The sequence below is a fragment of the Schistocerca nitens genome, chromosome 1 (assembly GCF_023898315.1).
Source record: "Schistocerca nitens isolate TAMUIC-IGC-003100 chromosome 1, iqSchNite1.1, whole genome shotgun sequence".
Classification (NCBI taxonomy): domain Eukaryota; kingdom Metazoa; phylum Arthropoda; class Insecta; order Orthoptera; family Acrididae; genus Schistocerca; species Schistocerca nitens.
The window spans coordinates 753,789,164-753,807,711 of record NC_064614.1 but is presented as its reverse complement, the minus strand read 5'-3'; the positions used below and the strand labels follow the sequence as shown (position 1 = coordinate 753,807,711).

At 44.1% G+C, this 18,548-nt stretch overlaps 2 protein-coding genes across 4 annotated transcripts in view; one reads left to right on the top strand and one right to left on the bottom strand.

Annotated features, from left to right (window-relative positions):
* LOC126260869 (phospholipase ABHD3) overlaps positions 1–18,548 on the bottom strand; it is a 548,197-nt gene that overhangs the window by 112,995 nt on the left and 416,654 nt on the right. The window lies entirely within an intron of this gene.
* Positions 1–18,548, top strand: part of LOC126260853 (uncharacterized) — a 76,721-nt gene that overhangs the window by 28,350 nt on the left and 29,823 nt on the right. For 2 of the 3 annotated variants that reach the window (XM_049958268.1, XM_049958287.1), the window contains one exon: positions 3,740–3,820. The exons of the other annotated variant lie outside the window; for it this stretch is intronic. In XM_049958268.1, the coding sequence (XP_049814225.1) occupies positions 3,740–3,820 (81 nt within the window). The remainder of the gene's footprint in view (positions 1–3,739; positions 3,821–18,548) is intronic. 3 annotated transcript variants of the gene reach the window in all.

Sequence of the window (18,548 nt, the reverse complement as noted above, 5' to 3'; positions counted from 1 at the left end):
ACTCCTCTCATTCACTGCACATCACAGTGAACCCTATACCGCTTCATTTACAGGGTAGGAGTTTGTCAGTGCCCTTGTACATTCCCCATCACAGCTCCTGGGCCAGATCGGATCCACAGTCAGGTGCTTAAACATCTCTCATCTGACTACCAGCGACATCTCCTCGTCATCTTCAACTGGATCTTTCCATCGCAATGGCGGGATAGCACCATCATACCAGTGCTCAAACCTGGCAAATACCCACTTGATGTGGATAGCTACCGGCCCATCAACCTCGCAAACATTCTTTGTAAGCTGCTAGAATGTATGGTGTGTCGATGGTTATTATGGTCCTGGAGTCAGGTGGCCTACTGGCTCCATTCCAGGGTGGTTTGCACCAGGGTCACTCTACCACTGATAACCTTGTGTCCCTTGAGTCTGCCACCCGAACAACCTTTTCCAGATGCCTACACCTTGTTACAGTCTTTTTCAATGTACAGAAAGCATACGACACGACCTGGCAACATCATACCCTTGCCACATTGTATGAGTGGGGTCTCAGAGGCCCGCTCCCAATTTTTATCCAAAATTTCCTGTCACTCTAGACTTTTGATGTCCAAGTTGGTGCCTCCCATAGTCTCCCCCCCCCCCCCCCCCCCCCCTCCCCATACCCAGGAGAATGGGGTCCCGCAGTGCTCTGTTTTGAATGTTTCTCTATTTTTAGTGGCCATTAATTGCCTAGCAGCAGCTATAGGGCCGTCTGTCTAACCTTCTCTGTATGCAAACTACTTCTGCATTTCATACTGCACCACCAGTACTGATGTTGCTGAGTGGTGCCTACAGGGAGCCATCCACAAGGCGCAGTCATGGACTATAGCCCACAGTTTCCAGTTTTCATCCACAAAGTATTGTGTTATGCACTTCTATCAGCATCATACGGTTCATCTGGAACCACCCCTTTACCTTAATGATGATTCACTCACTGTAGCAGAGACAAATCGATTCTTAGGACAGGTTTTCGCCGCCCGATTGACTTAGGTTCTTCACCATCTTCAGCTTAAGTGGAAGTGCTGGGAGCACCTCAATGCCATCCGCTGGCTGAGCAACACCAGTTGTGGTGCAGATTGCTCTACGCTGATTCAGCTCTACAGAGCCGTTGTTCAATCCCACCTTGACTATGGGACTGTGGTTTATTGTTCGGCGGTGCACTCAGCATTGCTTTTACTCGACCCAGTGCACCACAGTGGTGTTTGACTAGCTTCGGGAGATTTTAGGACGAGTCCAGTGACTAGCATCCTGGTTGAGGCTGAAGTCCCTCCATTGAAGGTTCAGTGTGCACAACTGCTCACCAGTTACGTTGCACACATTTGTAGTTCTCCTGCACATCTGAATTACTGTCTCCTTTTCCCACCCATCTCCCGCATCGGTGGCCCTTATCAGGGCTTACAATTGCAGTTTGTGTCCGATCCCTTCTATCCAAACTGGAGTCCTTGCCTTTACCACCTATACTTGAGGTCCATTCAAGTACACCTCCATGGCGCATACATAGGCTGCGGCTTTGTCTGGACCTTTCACATGGCCCTAATGACTCTGTTAACCCATTCCTTGCCCAATGGCTGCTGTGTTCACACTGCAGGGCTGGTGGCTAAATCTCATGCTCTTGAGCACATCCGTTCATGCCATGGGGAGTCGTTTCTTCTGTGTAATGACTCCTTGAGCAGCCTACAAGCTATCGACCAGTGCTACCCTGGTCATCCTTTGGTTGTGACCATCCAGGAGTCCATCTATGCCCTGGAATGGTCCAGTCATCCAGTAGTGTTTGTCTGGACCCCAGGCCATGTTGGCATCCCACACAACGAATTTGCCAACAAGTTGGCCAAACAGGCTACGCGGAAACTGCTTATGGAGACTGGCTTCCCTGCAACTGACCTGCGTTCAGTACTACACCGCAAGGTTTTGCGTCTTTTGGAGACAGAATGGCATAACCTTATACGCACAACAAATTGCATGCCATTAAGGAGACCAAGAATGTGTGGAAGACCTCCATGCGGCCTCTTGCAGGGACTTTGTAGTTCTCTGTCGGCTCTGCATTGGCCACGCTTGCATGATACATGGATACCTCCAGCGCCATGATGACCCACCCCAGTGTCAGTGCGGCGCCCAGCTGACAGTGACCCATATCTTGGTGAGCTATCCTTCTTTGGCTGGCCTGCGATGGACTCTTCAGTTACTGGACTCGTTGCCATTAATTTTAGCTGACAACAACTCATCGTCTAATTTAGTTTTATGTTTTATACATGATGGTGAGTTTTATCATTCTCTATAAGTTTTAGCGTATGTTGTTTGGCCCTTTGTCGCCTCCACTCTGATGCTTTTAGGCTGTATGTTTTAATGTGTTGCAGAGTGGCTGGCTTTTCCTATTTATTCTTGTGATCGGCCAGCCAAGGTCATCTGCTCTCTTGTTTTTATCCCTTCTACCTGTTTCTTGCTTCTCTGTGGTTTTCCTTTCCTGTTTTGTCCATAGTAGTGTTGGTTGTCCTACTCGTGTTCTTCTGGTTTTTAGTTTCTCTTATTGTGCTGTACATCTCCTTTCTATTCTTCTTTCTCTTGTGTAATTATTTTTCTGGGAACAAGGGACCGTTGACCTCGCAGTTTGGTCCCTCCCCCTTTTTTTACACCAACCAACCTATCCTTCATAATTGATCAAAGACTAGCAGCAGCTGGACTGTGGAATTTCTGTCCTGTGCACAGGCTGTCACTAACACCAAAACATAAACAGCTGTGTTTGGAATAGTGACGTGACTGGAAAGCATGGACTTCTCGTGAAAGCACCAGGTTTAAATCCTGCCTTGGGCATGGATGTGTGTGATGTCCTTAGATTAGTTAGGTTTAAGTAGTTATAAGTTCTAGGGGACTGATGAGCTCAGATGTTAAGTCCCATAGTGCCCAGAGCCTTTGAACCATTTTTGAAAGCACAACATAGTGTTCAGTGAATAATCACGGTTCTGCACTATCCCTGATAACCATTGTCAATGAACATGGTGGCATCCTGGGAAGATGTCCCATTCATTCAACATTTTGGAAAGGCAGAGTGTTACCCGTGGCATCATTGTGTGGCGAGCCATCGGGTGCGACTTCATGTCGCTACTGATAGTGATTGAGGAAATCTTGATGGCACATTGTTACGTCATGAACATCCTCCGTACTCGTGTTTTACCACTCGTGCAACAGTATCGTGATACCGTTTTGCATCAGGACAGTGCTCATGAGTGTTGGCATGAGTCTCTCTCAACTGCCTGTATGAAGTTGAGGTACTCCAGTGGCCAGCAAAATCCTCAGATCCCTCCCTAATAGAACATGCGTAGGACCATCTCGGACAGAACTTGCGTTGAACCATCTCGGTCATCAACTCCATCCCAGTGCCAGTATCCCAGTTGTGGGCTAGCTGGCCTCAGGAGAAGATACAATGGCTTTGACACCCTTCCTGACTGAATCAGTGCGTGATGCACTCAGGCCAGAGTAGATGCAATGTTATACTGTTAAGTGAGCTCATACTGCCAATTTCTTTACAAATTTGAACAGATTTTGACTCGTTGATCTAACATAACATACCTTCTCAATGCATGAAGTTTGTTTGTTTTCTGGTTCACTTCTGAGTGCTTCGCATTTTTGTCAGGCAGTGTACTTTCACTGCAACACAACTTTCTCAATTAATAAAAAAGTCCAATAAATTAAAAACCATAAATGTACTCTTTTTCAGTATACTGTTTGGAATATAGTGTGGATTGGCTGGAATGTATTCATCATCTGCTTCTACCTTGGCATTGGCATATTGGACAAAGTGAGTATATATTCTTATTAAAGAAACACATCCAGCTTTATTCTTGAAGCTCAGTTAGTCAGATTCAGATAAGTTGCATATTTTATGGCTTATGGTTGCTATTGTGTTGCCAAACAGACCAGTAACATTCCTGCTTGAATTACCATATTACTTCCATGTTTCTTAGCGTTGGCAACAGACTCTTAATCTATTTATATGTATGACCACCTTTCATCTCCATTGTTTGTTAATGTTATAAATGATTGTATTTTCCTGGTTTTTCCTTTGTCATATTCAGTACTTCAGTTACATCAGTTTACCCAGCACATTTGAGATGCTTCAGCTGCACAGTTCACCCACCTTCTCATATTTGTTTCTGTTTTTGTGTTTTTTGTGGACATAATCTTTTCACTCATTCTTTTTACCAAATTCTGAATGGCACTATGCTTTAGATTCTACAGAATACTATAGTTAACAGAACAAATTGAGTAGAACCACTTGTTATTTCACATTTGTTACATGATGCCAGCACTCGCAGAATGTGTTTTTGCCTGCTGTTTTCAGCAACTATTAATTAGGCTACCAGCAGTGCCTGGTAATCATAATCATGTTTACATTCCACATTGCAAGTGTAGTGACACTTTGTTGTGTTGGGTTAGCAGTGGTGGACAGTCTTCGTGTAACTTTGAGAAGTCTGACTGAAGGAACTAAGTTCCAAGGCATGAAGTGTCAACTAAATAAAAGTTTAAGTAGTTTGAATCATACAAAAGAATTTGCTGAGTCATTAATTCACTGCCTAGAGTACTATCAGCTTCCATAGGATCTTACCTGGCAAAGCGATCTGTTTAAATGCAAGTTTTAAGTTGAGATGCCAAACAAGGTGGTACAGAGGTTGACACCAAACTTGTATGTGGGAGGAAAAGGCTTAAACCTCTATCCATCCATATTTAGATTTGTGTGTTGCTTAACTCTGTTAAGGCAAATACTGGGATGGTTTCATTGATGATGCCACAGCTGATCTTGCTTTCATGGATCTTGCTTTTCCACATAAATATAGAAATAGCACAGCAGCTGGCTGGTATGTTAGTTTATTGGCTTTTAAGTGATAGACACAAAAAATGTTTTCCATAAGTAAATTTAAAATTAGGCAAAATAACAGATATTATGATTTTTAAGAACAACAACAGTTTTCATGAATCTGTGTTCTTAAGTTTTTCCCAGTTTTTTACACAAACTGGGAAATAAATTATGGTGTTTTTGAGTAATAAATAAATTCTGTGAACATGTTTTCAGGTAAGAAGTTGTAAAGAAAGCATGTAATTATGTTGATAACAGGAATCAGAATGAATGTTAAATTTTTATTGCAATCTGTAATGCCATGTTACATTTGAATCTTTTACACTCAGTGATATTTTACTTTTCGAAGTGTCAGTCATTTTCTGTGTACATTGGTTTGGAAATATGTTCATGCCCCCTCCCCCACATTATCAAAAACTTTAGCACATAACTAAACTGTAGAATGAAAGACTTTCCTTGGAACACTTATTTTAAAATGATGAAAGATGTATCATATTTGTGTGTGTGTGTGTGTGTGTGTGTGTGTGTGTGTGTGTGTGTGTGTGTGTGTGTGTGTTTGAATGGTGAAGGAATTCATGGTGCATCGATCACTAGTGCGACCCACAATCCCTTCTCAAATAAAAAAGCAAACTATCCACAGTGGGGTAGACACTAGTTACAAAACATACTTCCCCTGCATGACTCCTCTCCATTGTGGCACTTGCTTAGCCTGCACACTGCAACCCCATTTAAAATCAGCCAAGCTGGAATGTGTGCACTATACTTACTGTTAGTAACCCACTTGATTGCTGCTCTCCTTACTTCTGAACTGGGAAAAATCGGAAGTGCTTCATGTCTAACCACAGCCATTAGATTAGATTAAATTCACTTTCATTCCAATTGATCCGTAGTGAATAGGTCCTCCAGGATGTGGAACATGTCAGAAAAACAATAATACGTGACAAATATTTACAACTGAAACAAATAAGCTAATGTACCTTCCACAGGTCCCAAGTGGAATGATCGTCATTCTTTTAATGAACACTATATGAAAGAATCATTTTACAAACACTAATGCACTGAATTTAAAATAAAAAAGGGATTTTTTTATTCATGAGGTAGTAAACATGTAATAGAACTACTACAGTACTTATTTACAATGAACACATTACTGCACTGAAATGGTGCAGAAGTTATATTGTGCTACACACACACACACACACACACACACACACACACACACACACACACACCAGCGCGCGCGCGCGCAAATCAGTTGGTTCTACTGAGAAATTCATCAATGGAGTTGAAGGAGTTGGCCACCAATAAATCCTTTAGGCTTCTCTCAGACTGAATTTCATTGGTTGGTAAGCTTTTTGTGGCTGCTGGCAAGTTATTTAAAATGTGTGTTCCTGAATAATGCACACCTTTTTGTACAAGAGTAAGTGACTTTAAATTCTTGTGAAGATTATTCTTATTTCTAGTATTGATTCGATGAATTGAGGTGTTAGTTTGAAAAAGTGATATATATTTTAATGACAAATTTCATTAAGGAATAAATGTATTGGGAAGCAGTAGTTAGTATCCCTAGTTCCCTAGATAGGCTTCTGCAGGATGTTCTCAAGTTCACACCACATATAACCCTTACTGCATGTTTTTGTGCCTGGAAAACTTTAGCTTGGCTTGATGAACTACCCCAAAAAATAATTCCATATGACATTATGGAATGAAAGTAAGCATAGTATGCCAGCATTTTCTTTTTTGTATCTTCTATGTCTGACACAATTCGCATTGCAAATAGAGATTTCTTAAGATGCTTCAGCAGTTCTGTGGTGTGCTCCTCCCACTTGAATTTATTATCAAGCTGTAACCCCAAGAATTTAACACTGTCCAGTTCTTCTATCTGATTGTCATCGTATGTTAGGCACATACTCGTGGGACACCCTTTACAAGTTCTGAACTGCATGTAGAGTGTGTTTTTTTTTTTTTTTCTCCAAATTTTAGTGACAAAGAATTTGCTAGGAACCAGTGATTAATGCCCACAAATATTTTATATTTTATTAGCCTATCTTTCTAAGACTACACTTGATTTGCTATTTATTGCAATGTTTGTATCATTGGCAAACAAAACAAACTTGGCATCTGATAATGTTACTGATGAAAGGTCATTGATATACACAAGAAAAAGTAAGGGCCCTAACTTGGAACCTTGTGGGACCCCACATGTAATTAGTTCCCAGTTGGATGATGCCTGATAGTTTCATACATGTCTCTTTCCTAATAAACGCCCCCTTGATGGTGGGGGGGGGGGGGGGGCATTTCCTTCCATGTTGCTCCTGCACCAACTGCTTCGGGAGCAACACCCCCCCCCCCCCCCCCAACCATCGGGGACGTCTGTCCCCACTTCTAAGCTGGAGAAGCATAAGTCTTCTTCGGCTTCTCTCACTAGGAATGGGTCCCTTGTGTCACTCCCTTCCCAAGTTTTCCTCTAGTGGGAAAGATGACACCCGCTAGTGCCTGAAGAGTCCAAAAACAGCTGGTTATAGGGCTTCACACTCATCCTCAGTCCCGGAGGCTGAGTCAGTGAAGTCCTCCCAGCCAGGGAAACCCAAAGAGCAGCAAGAGAAATCCAGAAAGAAAACCCCCTAAGGCCAATGAAATTGTGGTAGCACCCACACCACCGCTACCTACAACCTCTGCATCTGAGGATGGGGTGGAGATGTTGGCATCTGCTGAGCACCTATATCTTGCCATACCCTCAGACACAATGGATATAGACTGTTCAGGCAATAAATTGGTGGCAGCAGGTGACTCCGAGGCGTAAACTGCCTCATTGAATGTTCATGCCTTCCCAGTCTCACGATGTCATCCTCCAGTGTAATTGCGGCGGTTTTTTCCACCACCTGGCTGAGCTGCGGCAGCTGTTAACCTTTACACCTGCTATCTGCATTGCCCTCCAGGAAACCTGGTTCCCAGCAATGCGGACCCCTGCCCTCTGCGGCTATAAGGGATATTACAGAAACCATAGAGACTATAATATAGTGTCAGGTGGAGTTTGTGTTTATGTCCTAAACTCGGTCTTCAGTGAACATGTGCCCCTTCAAACACCTCTTTAAGCTGTGGCTGTCAGAATAAGGATGACACAGGAAATAACTGTCTGCAATTTATATTTTCCTCCAGATGGTGCAGTACTCCTGAAAGTATTAGCTGCACTGATTGATCAACTCCCTAAACCTTTCCTACTTTTGGGAGATTTTAACGCTCATAACCCCTTGTAGGGTGGTACCATGCTTACTGGCAGAGGCAGAGATGTCGAAACTTCACTGTCACAATTCAACCTCTGCCACTTAAATACTGGGACCGCCACACATTTCAGTGTGGCTCATGGTAGTCACTCGGCCCTTGATTTATCAATTTGCAGCCCACGACTTTTCCCATCTATCCACTGGAGAGCACATGATGACCTGTGTGGTAGTGACCACTTCCCCATCTTCCTGTCACTGCCCCGGCATCAGGCAGATGGGCTTTGAACAAGGTGGACTGGGAACTTTCACCTCTGCTGTCACCGCTGAATCTCCCCAACACGGTAACATTGATGTGATGGTTGAGCAGGTGACTAGCACAATTGTTGCTGCAGCAGAAAACGTGATCCCTCGCTCTTTAGGGTGCCCGAGGTGTAAGGCAGACCCTTGGTAGTCGCCGGAAGTCACTGAAGCAATTAAGGAGTGTCAGCGAGCTCTACAGCGGCCTAAGCAGCACCCTTTCCTGGAGCACCTCATAGCCTTTAAACGGCTCTGTGCCCGTGGGCATTACCTTATCAAACAATGGAAGGAGGAGTGTTGGGAGAGATAAGTCTCCACCATTGGGTGCCACACGTCACCTTCCCAAGTCTGGGCAAAGATCAAATGTCTTTTTGGGTACCAGGCCCCAACAGCTGTCCCCAGTGTTACCATAAATGGCGAGTTATGTACCGACGCAAACGCGATTGGCAAGCACTTTGCCGAGCACTTTGCTCGAGCCTCTGCGTTGGAGAATTACCCCACAGCCTTTCGCACACTCAAACGGCAGCTGGAAGGGAATGTCCTCTCATTCACTACACTCTGCCCAATTTACAGAGTGGGAGCTCCTCAGTGCCCCTGCGCATTGCCCCGACACAGCTCCTGGGCCTGATCGCATCCACAGCCAGATGATTAAACATCTCTCACCTGGCTACAAGCAACAACTTCTCATCATCTTCAACCGGATCTGGTGTGATGGCGTCTTTCCATCACAATGGCGGGAGAGCACCATCGTTGTGGTGCTGAAACGCTGTAAAAACCTGCTTGAAGTGGATAGCTATCGGTCCATGAGCCTCGCCAACGTTCTTTATAAGCTGCTGGAACATATGGTATGCCGGCGGTTGGGTTGGGTCCTGGAGTCACGTGGCCTGCTGGCTCCATGTCAGGGCTGCTTCTGCCAGGGTTGCTCTACCACTGATAATCTTATGTCCATCGAGTCTGCCATCCGAACAGCCTTTTCCAGACGGAAACACCTGATTGCAGTCTTTTTTACTTATGTAAAGCATACAAAAAACACGACCTGGTAACGACATATCCTTGCCACATTGTATGAGTGGGGTCTCTGGGGAGAACTCCCAATTTTTATCCAAAGCTTCCTGTTGCTCGTACTTTCCGTCTCCAAGTTGGTGACTCCCATAGTTTCATCCATATCCAGGAGAATGGAGTCCCGCAGGGCTCTGTATTGAGTGTCACTCTATTTTTAGTGGCCATTAACAATCTAGTAGCAGCTGTCGGACCTCTGCGTCTCACCTTCTCTGTATGCAGGCGACTTCTGCATTTCGTACTGTTGCTCCAGTACTGTTGTTGCTGAGCGGCGCCTCCAGGGAGCCATCCACAAGGCGCAGTCGTGGGCTCTAACCCACAGCTTCCAGTTTTCAGCCACAAAGTTGTGTGTCATGCACTTCTGTTGGCGTCATACCGTTCATCCGGAACCCACACTTTACCTTAATGACGATCCACTCTCCTGAGACTCGATTGACTTGGCTCCCTCATCTTCGTCAGCTTAAGCGTAAGTGCTGGCAGCACCTCAATGCCCTCCATTGCCTGAGCAACACCAATTGGGGTGCAGATCGCTATATGCTGCTGCAGCTCTACAGATCCCTTGTCCAATCCTGAATTTACTATGGGAATGTGGTTTATGGTTCGGCAGTGCCTTCAGCATTACATTTACTCGACCCTGTGCACCACTGTGGGGTTCGATTAGCAACAGGAGCTTTTAGGACAAGTCCAGTGATGAGCTTACTGGTGGAGGCTGGTGTCCCTCCACTGCAGATCAGATGTGCACAACTGCTTGCCAGTTACGCAGCACACATTCATAGTTCACCTGAGCATCCGAATTACCATCTCCTTTTCCTGCCTGCAGCAGTCCATCGGCGGCCCAGATCAAGGCTAACGATTGCAGTTCACTTGTGGTCCCTTCCCTCCAAACTGCAGTCCTTCCCTTTACCACCTCTACTTGCAGTCCGTTCACATACGCCTTCATGGTGTACGCCTCGGCCGCAGCTTCGTCTGGACCTTTTGCATGGCTCTAAGGACCCCGTTAACATCGCCGCTCTCCGGTGTCCCTTCCTCTCGATTCTTGACGTGTACTGGGGCTCTGAAGTGGTTTACACAGGCGGCTCAGTGAGTGATGGTCATGTAGGCTTCGCATATGTTCATGGAGGACATATTCAGCAGCACTCCTTGCCAGTTGGCTGCAGTGTTTTTGCTGCAGAGCTGGCAGCCACTTCTCGTGCTCTTGGATACATCTGCCCGTGCCCTGGTGAGTCGTTTCTCCTGTGTACTGACTCATTGAGCAGCCTACAAGCTATCGACCAGTGCTACCCTCGCCACCCTCTGGTAGCGTCCATTCAGGAGTCCATCTATACCTGGGAACAGGCCCGCCGTTCTGTGGTGTTTGTGTGGACACCAGCACACATCAGAATCCCTGACAACGAACTCGCAGACAGGCTGGCCAAACATGCAACACAGAGTCCGCTTCTGGAGATACGCATCTCCGAAGCTGACCTGCGTTCTGTCTTTCTTACACCGCAGGGTTTTCCGGTTTTGGGAGACAGAATGGCATAACAGCACGCACAACAAACTGCGTGTCATTAAGGAGACTATGAATGTGTGGAAGTCTTACATGCAGGCCTCTCGCAGGAATCAGTTGTTCTCTGCCAGCTCCGCATTGGCCGTACGTGGCTGACACATTGTTACCTACTCCGTCACGAGGACCCAGCTCAGTGTCGCCGTAGCTCCCAAATGACAGTCGTCCACCTCTTGCTGGACTGCCCACTTCTAGCCACTCTGCAGCAGTATTTTAACTTTCCCAGTGCCCTGCCTTTGGTGTTGGGTGACAATGCCTCCACAGCAGCTTTAGTTTTATGTTTTATCCATGAGAGTGGGTTTTATACTACTATGTAGGTTTTAATGCATGTCCTTTGTCCCTCTGTGTCCTCCACCATAGTGCTTTTAGGGTGGAGGTTTTAATGTGTTGCAGAGTGGCTGGCTTTCCCTTTTTATTCTGGTGATTGGCCAGCCACTGTAACCTGCTTTCATGTTTTACTCTCTTCTGTTTCTAACGTCTCTCTGTTGTTTTCTTGTCCTCTTTTTGTTCCTATTAGTGTTTGTTGGCTTCCCTTAGTTCTTGTGGCTTTTCCTTTCTTTTCGTTTTGTATTATATGTCTCATCCGGGGTTTTTTTATTTTTATTTTTTTTATTTTTTTCCACGCTTGTGGCATTGTTTTATTAGGAACAAGGGACCCATGACCTGGTAGTTCGGTCACTTCTCCCACCTTTAAACCAACCAACCTTCTGGTCCCTCCACTACACCCACTTTGGGAGCATTTGCTCCCCACCTGCAGGGAACACTGTTCCCCTTCCCCCAGCCAGACACACCTCATCTTCCTCCGGGCTGATGCCAGCTGGTGGCTGAAGGAACCACAGATTGCTGGCTGTCGGACTTCTCATTCCTCCTCCTATACCTGAAACCATGGAATGTAGTCGAATTAAGTCAGGTGATGCTGAGGGAATTAGATTAGGAAATGAGAAAGTAGTAAAGGAGTTTTGCTATTTGGGGAGCAAAATAACTGATGAGGGTCGAAGAAGAGTGGATGTAAAATGTAGACTGGCAATGGCAAGTAAAGCGTTTCTGAAGAAGAGGAATTTGTTAACATCGAGTATAGATTTAAGTGTCAGGAAGTCGTTTCTGAAAGTATTTGCAGGGAGTGTAGCCATGTATGGAAGTGAAACATGGGCGATAAATAGTTTATACAAGAAGAGAATAGAAGCTTTCGAAATGTGGTGCTACAGAAGAATGCTGAAGATTAGATGGGTAGATCACGTAACTAATGAGGAGGTATTGAATAGAATAGGGGAGAAGAGGAGTTTGTGGCACAACTTGACAAGAAGAAGGGACCCGTTGGCAGGGCATGTTCTGAGGCATCAAGGGATCATAAATTTAGCATTGGAGGGCAGCGTGGAGGGTAAAAATCGTAGAGGGAGACAAAGAGATGAATACACTAAGCAGATTCAGAAGGGTGTAGGTTGCAGTAAGTACTGGGAGATGAAGAAGCTTGCACAGGATAGAGTAGCATGGAGAGCTGCATCAAACCAGTCTCAGGACTGAAGACCACAACAACAACAAACCTGAAACCATTTCAGGGAAACCTTCTCAGTCCTCTTCTTCTAAGGAGAAGAGGGACAAGAAGTACAGAAAGAAGTCCTCTTAAGACAAAGGAAACTTCAGTGACCCCCATGCCACTGAACTCTGCGTGTACCCCTTCCTTGCCCAATGTGGAGATCCCGGTGGTTCCTGAGGCACCAGATCTCCCCAGACAATCTGTCACAGAACCTGAGTCAGTGAATTCCCTGACATCTCAACCGGTGGCAGTACAAGAGTGTGGGTCATAATACCCCCCTCCCCCCCCCCCCCCCCCACACACACACCACTGCCAGTTGCTTCATGCCCCCACAGTATTCAGTCTCATCCTTCAGTGGAATTGTAACTGACCTTTCCACCACCTGGCTGAGCTATGGCAGCTTTTAAGCACATACGCTGCATTCTGTATTGCCAACCAGGAAACATGAATTCTGGTGCCCCGCACACAGTTCTGTGGGACACACGGGACTCATTTAGTCATCGATCTCTCCTTTTGTAGTCCTGGTCTTCTCCACTGGAGGGCACATGATGATCTGTATGGTGGTAATAAGTTCGCGATCTTCCTGTGCTTCCCTCATCGTTGCTCCCCTGGAGACCCACCCAGATGGGTTCTCCATAATAGGTTCACCTCTGCTTTTGTCTTTAGCTACCTATCGCAAGATAGTATTGATGCGGCTGTTCATCTTAAAACAGCAGTCAACCAAACCATCTGCTCTTTCTTGGGATCCCCCTGTTGGAAGACTGTAATCTGGTGGACCCCAGAGATCACAGCAGCCATTAGAGATTATAGGTGAATTCTCCAGGGTCCTTCACTGGAGCACATCATTGGCTTTACATGACTCTGTGCTTGTGTTCGCTACCTCATAAAACAGCAAAAGCAATGGTACATTTCCGCTATTGGATCACGTACCTCTGCATCACAGAGTCACAACCATCCATAGATGATGCCATTTATGTTGATCCAAAGGCTGTTGCCAAGCATTTTGCTCGACATAACCCTCGCGCATCTGCATCTTGAGAACTACCAGCCCTCCTTTCAGATCAGGAAACAGCCAGAGGAGTGAATGTGGTTAACTTTTATTACTCATCACCTAGAGCTATATAATCCTCCTTTCAGTGAAGCTCTTCATTGTCCTAGTCCATTGCCCTGATATGGCCCCAGGGCCGGACCACATTCACAACCAAATGCTGAAACATCTGTCAGTGGCACAAGCCGCGACATTGTCGCGAATAAAACAGTGACCCGTATGTACAGTAAGTTTCCTTTAATTTATGTCTAAGGTCACAAACTTTTTCTTAACAGTTTACCGGTTTCAGTCTATAATTACCATCATCAGATCTGCAGCAAAAAATGGGAAAAAACGCAAATACACTTGCAGATTGTCTACAGCTTAAAAACAATAAATAGACCATGCAAAATCAGCACCAGCATCGTCAAATATATATAAATAACATCATATGCACGAGTCATGTTGTCAGTAGCTCTACTGTTCAAAACAAGCTGCCATACAGTAGCCACAAGATGTTTGTGTTGTAAGTTCAACAGATGTCGCTAATGTAGGCATACACTAGTTTTCAGTCATTAATGGAACAGCGTAAAATAAAGGGGGATACAATAGTTGAAGTCTGTAATGAGCATATAAAGTATAAAAGGCATTACAGTAATAAAAAACAATGGAATAGAACACAACAAAAGTCAGATTGTTAAAAAGAGGAAGAGGTAAGAGACAGTAGTTGACATATGCTCAAGTACCAATATTCTAGATAATGACATAAGTAATAAACACCTTTGATAATGCACAGAATTAATATTAAAAAACTATAAAACAAATTGCTTAAGAAGCCACAATAAAACAAAACATAGTGATGCACATAATCAGCAACCTCTGTTAACACTAACGCCAGAATTTCACATAGGTGAGAAGTGGTTGGAGGAACGTGACTGCCAGAGAGAGGGTCCCTCATATCCTGTGGCACTCCGTTTCAAGAAAAGAATGATAAAGCTCCGTAACAGTACATGACCAACATTATCTAGTTAATGTAGTATATGAAAAGAACAGAGAAGGAACAAGAAAATACTAGAGTCATGCGTAAAACGTATGAAAACGAAGTAAACATGTGAGACACTCGATACTAGGTGAAACTATCAACAACTATATATAACAGAGGTGTTCAGTGATTAAAGTAAAACATTGTCAAACAAAGCAAAGCAGGTATTGTGCACAAAGTTACTCTGCCAGTTAAGCATTTTTGTTGGTTCTTTCTTTTTGCTTTATAGATTTCAAGCTCCTCTAACAAATTAAGAGCACGCTCTTGATAGTTTCCCCTAACTATCGTGTCCTTTTCCTTCCCACAACGGTGACCCAGAACTGGGTTTACAATTGCTCAATGCCTCCAGTGTCTCTGTTCAGAACTGCAACTTCCTCTGCTGTTGCCTCTGGTCAGGGAGACATCATATCTGCCCCCATGGCTTGTGCCCCAATGTCGGATTTACCTCGAAGTCTCCATTAGTCCAAAAGATTCCGTTGAGCCCATAAATTTTCACCATCTGTTCTTGGCTGTCCTTGAGAAGCATCCATGTTCGGAAGCAGTATTCACCGATGCCTCAGCAGTCAATGGATGAACAGGCTTTGTATAAACACATGCATAGTTTAGTAAACTCCATTCTCTGCAGCATGGCTGCAGTGTCTTCAGAGCTGAATAGACTTCCATTAAATTAGCCCTTAGCTGTGTTCACTTTTGCACTGGCAGGAGTATCCTACTATGTAGTGAATATAATAGAGGGAAACATTCCACGTGGGAAAAATATATCTAAAAACAAAGATGATGTGACTTACCAAACGAAAGCGCTGGCACGTCGATAGACACACAAACATCCGCACAAAATTCTAGCTTTCGCAACCAATGTTTGCTTCGTCAGGAAAGAGGGAAGGAGAGGGAAAGACGAAAGGATGTGGGTTTTAAGGGAGAGGGTAAGGAGTCATTCCAATCCCGGGAGCGGAAAGACTTACCTTGGGGGGGGGGGGGGGGGGGGGAAGAACGTGTATACACTCGCGCGCCCACACACACACACACACACACACACACACACACACACACACACACACATATTAAAGGGCAAAAATGCGCGCGCGCGAGTGTATACCAGTCCTTTTTTCCCCCTAAGGTAAGTCTTTCCGCTCCCGGGATTGGAATGACTCCTTACCCTCTCCCTTAAAACCCACATCCTTTAGTCTTTCCCTCTTTCCTGATGAAGCAACCATCGGTTGCGAAAGCTAGAATTTTGTGTGTATGTTTGTGTTTGTTTGTGTGTCTATCGATGTGCCAGCGCTTTCGTTTGGTAAGTCATATCATCTTTGTTTCTACTATGTAGTGACTTCCTTAGCAGCCTTCAGGCTATAAATACGTGCTATTCTCCTCACCCATTGGTTACCTCTATCCAGGATCTTGTCTCAGACCACTTTCAATCTGGGCAGCCAGTCGTTTTCGTTTAGACCCCCGGTCATGTTGGGATTTTGGAAAATTAATGAGCTGACTGATTGGGTTGGGCAAGCAGGGCACAAGGATGCTGATTCTGGAAATGGGGATCCCACAACCAAACCTTCGATTTGTTTATATGCCATCAATGTCTGGAACTCCCCAAACAAACTAACTGAGAACAATTAAGGAGACCACAACAATGTGGCAGTCTTCCCTGCATGCTTCTCAGAGGGGGTGCGAAGTCCACCTGATAGTGGCCCGCTTACTCATAGACTACCCTAATTTGGCTGCTTTGAGGCAGCATCTTAATTTTCCTGACACTCTCCTTCTGGTGCTAGCAGAGGACGCCAACTCGACTGGACTGGTGGGAAGTTTTGCCCGCGATAGTGGTTTCTATTCATCTCTGTAAGGCAGGGCTTTTTGTTGCCTTGGATGCCTATGGAGTTGCTGGGGCACCCCTCTTTGTGTGCCCCCGCCTTCCCCTGGGGTCTCTTGGCAGCCCTTGGTGGGTGGCCCAGCCTGGTATATGCCCTTTCCACTTTTTTACTGTCTTTATTTTTTCATTTCTTGGTTGTAATGCCTTGTCTTGACTGATCTTTTAACGACTTGCCTGTGCTGTATTTTTTTATCTGTTTTTTATTGTGTTAGCTACACTTAGACTTTCCAGGATTTGCCTTTCGCTTCCTTCCTTTGATGACTGCTCGTGGTTTGCCACTTACTGGGTGAAGGGACTGATGATCTTGCAGTTTAGTTCCTTTCATTCGAAACAAACAAACCAGCCAACCAACCAAGTATGCCTAAGAACCTGCTCAACAATAGATTATTGGTGTTAACTTGCATATTGCAACTACATTGACAAAATGTACAGTGCTTTTGGAATGGAATGAAACATTTGCAGTGCCCGTGCATCACACTTCTGACCCCTCGTGACCCTCCCACATTCTTATCTTTGTTCATTATTCTTTGTTTAATTTAGTAGCTATTCTGGACTATTATATTTCAATTTAGGAATTTCTGGCAGTTGATTGTTGCAGTGAGATAGCATTCTCTTGTAAATTTTTAACAAAGAGCAACTGTAGCTATACTAGGGAGCAGCGAAACTGGTGGATGGAGGGGCAAATGTAAAAGATATCCCCCTTTATCTTGCACACTTCCCTCATTACTGTTCTCTCCTTACACATCAGTCATCGCAAGTTGGAAGCCTCGGGGTGCTCTTGTCGAGACAAACCTGCCAACGTATTGCCAAGCTACAGCAGCGTGAATGAAGCACAGTGTTTCCATATTAACCATGTTAACAATATATTTTCTTTCAGTAATTGTTGCTTCCTGCAGTGTGGCCTGGATGGCACCTGTGGCAGAAATGACACTGTGGTACTAGAGTACTTGTCAAGCCAATCTAAGCCAAAGGCTTCTAATTGTCACTTCAAAATGAAGGGAAGGTGTAGTGTGGGAGAATGGACATGTGCATCCAGTTACCACTGTTGCTGCTGCCTAGTACAATATCATTTCGAACTTTAAATAGTTCTGGTTTCCTGTAGGTAACATAAATCCTCCATAATTAATATAAATATCCTTATGCTGCTTAAGCATACTGTAATCACTTAATGGGATAAAATAATTGTAGATATCTTTCTCGTGCATTCGTTTTGTCTTAGTTTAATATTTTACCCTCTGTTTAGAAAATTTGATGATTATTTGGAAAAGTAGTAAATATGTTCAAAAGTATACATAATTTTGCTCAGAATTTATTACTAGAAATCTTCCCTCTAGCTGTTCTGAAGTGCATGCATTGAAACTCCCTATGTAACAACACTCCAAACCCTTCATCATTCATGTATAGTCACTTCTTTTGTTTAGTGAATTGCAAGCTGAATTGTTTGTTTCAGGCACATCATAAAAATACATCAATTTCTGGAAACTGCCATCAGTCTGCATGATTGTAAATTTTTATTTCAACATAGTATTGAAATTGTGTGAAGGAAAATCATCAAAGAAAATATAGAGATGAAATTTAAGATAAAAATGTGGCCTTGGTATCATATAAAGTAACTGCTTACACATGTTTAGAAGATAAAATTAGTAATAGTGTAGATAATTCTTTCTTTTGTTATTTCATTCTTTTCTCTCTTCCATCATTTTAAATGCTTTCTTTCGCTATTTCTTCATTTTCTTATCCAGTGAACTTTTAAACTTCTCTTTGTTGTGTAAAAGATTTTTTCAAAACCTGTGAATCATTTACTCTAGGTGGCATGGGTTCTCAGCCAAATTTGAAAACTGCAGATGAGATAATGTTCTTATTTTAAGTTTTCATTTACTACTGTTGTTAGTGTGCCAAAGTTGTTAAGTGGACCCTGCTCAAGAAAAGATTATTTCAGTGCACTGTATACACTAAAGTGCCAAAGAAACTGGTATAGGCATGCTTATTCAAATACAGATATATGTAAAGAGGCAGAATATGGTGCTGCAGTCGGCAACATCTATATAAAGCAAAGAGTGTCTGGCACAGTTGTTA